We start from the raw sequence: 2,270 nt of genomic DNA, 5'->3' as shown, positions 1-2,270 counted from the left end.
GGGCATTTCTCCCATGCTTTCCTACTGCCTGCATTTTCTTATGTAAGAGTGTCAAGGTAAACTTCAGTGGTAAGTCATGTATCTGCTTATCTATTGCAAAAAGACTGGGTTTCTTTAGAGATTCCTGTAAATCAAATCTTTCATGTCTGTGAGACATTTGAGATAGGAGATCTCAAAGGCAAAGTAGATACGAGTACAATTTTTAGCACCAGTATACCTGAATTAAAAGCTGGTTCTGCCATTTCTTTGTAGAGTAACCTTGGCAAGTTACTTCTAAATATAATAATGAAATATCTACTTTAAACAGTTATTATGAGAAATACAATTGTTAAAATATGTAATGTCCTTGGAATGGCACTATATTTATTTTAACTGCTATGTAAGTGTTCACGTTACTGCTTTTATTCCTTGTTGAGGCTTAATTTAGCTATAATTTTTTTCAAAGAATTTTCTTACCCTAAGATTACTACAGTTAAGTTGAAGTGACATATAGCTGGTTTACTAATGTGTGGAAAGCGAAACAGTTTATGCAGTTTCTTTAGCATAAATTATCTGTGAGAAATATGCTAATACACCTATTAACTCTGTGTTCTAATTATATAATTGTCTTCCATTTAATTTTCAGGAGAATCCTCATTGACACTGGAGAGCCAGCAATTTCAGAATATATCAGCTGTTTAAAACAGGCTCTAACTGAATTTAACACAGCAATCCAGGAAATCATAGTGACTCATTGGCACCAGGATCATACTGGGGGCATAGAAGATATTTGTAAAAGCATCAATAATGGTAAACCAAAAGCATTCAGTGAGCTCATTAGGAAAAACTGTGTTCAGAGAATAAGTTACAGAGCTAAGTAATCCATAAACCTAACATAAACTAAGTATCTTATGTTTAAGTGGTACTTTTAGAAATTTATACAACTGTTGAATACTATCCCCAGTTTTAACAAAGAAGGAAAGGAAAAGTCCTATTTTCTGTTCCAAATCTCCTTTTTCTGTTTTCTTAGTGAGGAAGATCAGTTTTAAGTTACTGTGTATGACAACTACTGCTTCAGACTTATCAGTAATAACTAACATCTGTTAAGCATTTTCTCTGTGCCAGGCACTGCACCAAACACTTCATGCGGATACTGTGAAGTAGAGAAGCTGTTACTATCTGTTTTCTGAACGGATGCTCTCAGGCCTTTCAGAACTTTAAGGCAATTACTAAGACAGACTGAAATTTAGGTGAAATGTCATTATATTGATAGTTCTTTGTCCCTGAAACTTATTTGGTGTTGACCTTTAACCATTTCTCTACTTAATCTCTCATCCCACCATCATATATCTAGATTCATTCATTTAACAAATATTCAAGTGACTTTTATACATTAGGCACTGTTCTTGCCACAAGAGATTAGTAGTGACCAAAACAGACTCTGCTCTCATCTAGCTTTATCCCAGCAAGGAAAATAAATGGCAAATAATTAATATATCAGATGATGATAGATGCAGTGAAGAAAATAAAACTACAAGAAGAGAAAGAAGAGAATAAAGTGGGAAAGAGCTAGGACTATTATATCTAAGGTGGCATACCAGGTACATAAATATACCATAATATACATTATGCTATATAATAACATAATAATTAGCATTACCAATGATGTTTTAATCCATTATCTAGACCTTAACAAATGACTGAGTCTACTCTTGTTAAAAGTGAAAAGCCTGTGGCTCAGTGAGTAGGGCGCCGGCCCTATATACTGAGGGTGGCAGGTTCAAACCCAGCCCTGGACAAACTGCAACAAAAAAAAAATAGCCAGGCATTGTGGCTGGCACCTGTAGTCCCAGCTACTGGGAGGCTGAGGCAAGAAAATCACCTAAGCCCAGGAATTGGAGGTTGCTATGAGCTGTGTGATGCCATGGCACTCTTCCGAGGGCGATAAAGTAAAACTCTGTCTCTACAAAAACAAAATAATAATTATAATTTTATGATGGAGATAGAAGGTAGATAAGTGATTGCCAGAGGCTAGAAGGAAAGAGTGATTGGGATGGGAGTAGGCTTGCCCTGTTCAAAATGCAGCAAGGAGATTAAGTATGTTCATTTAGGCTCGGCGCCTATAGCTCAACCAGCTAAGGCGCCAGCCACGTACGTACACCTAAGGTGGCGAGTTTGAATCCCCAGCCCGGACCCACCAAACAACGACGGCTGCAACCAAAAAATAGCCGGGCGTTGTGGCGGGCGCCTGTGGTCCCAGCTACTTGGGAGGCGGAGGCAGGAGACTCGCT

General features: G+C 37.7%; 1 protein-coding gene across 1 annotated transcript in view; it reads left to right on the top strand.

The window, feature by feature from the left end:
• LACTB2 (lactamase beta 2) overlaps positions 1–2,270 on the top strand; it is a 33,120-nt gene that overhangs the window by 7,646 nt on the left and 23,204 nt on the right. Inside the window, exon 2 of the mRNA XM_012809801.2 lies at positions 626–789. Coding sequence (XP_012665255.2) covers positions 626–789 — 164 coding nt within the window. The remainder of the gene's footprint in view (positions 1–625; positions 790–2,270) is intronic.

Source organism: Otolemur garnettii, unplaced genomic scaffold (genome assembly GCF_000181295.1).
Source record: "Otolemur garnettii isolate 467f Iridium unplaced genomic scaffold, OtoGar3 scaffold00113, whole genome shotgun sequence".
Classification (NCBI taxonomy): Eukaryota; Metazoa; Chordata; class Mammalia; order Primates; family Galagidae; genus Otolemur; species Otolemur garnettii.
This window is presented reverse-complemented; position numbering and strand designations above follow the sequence as displayed.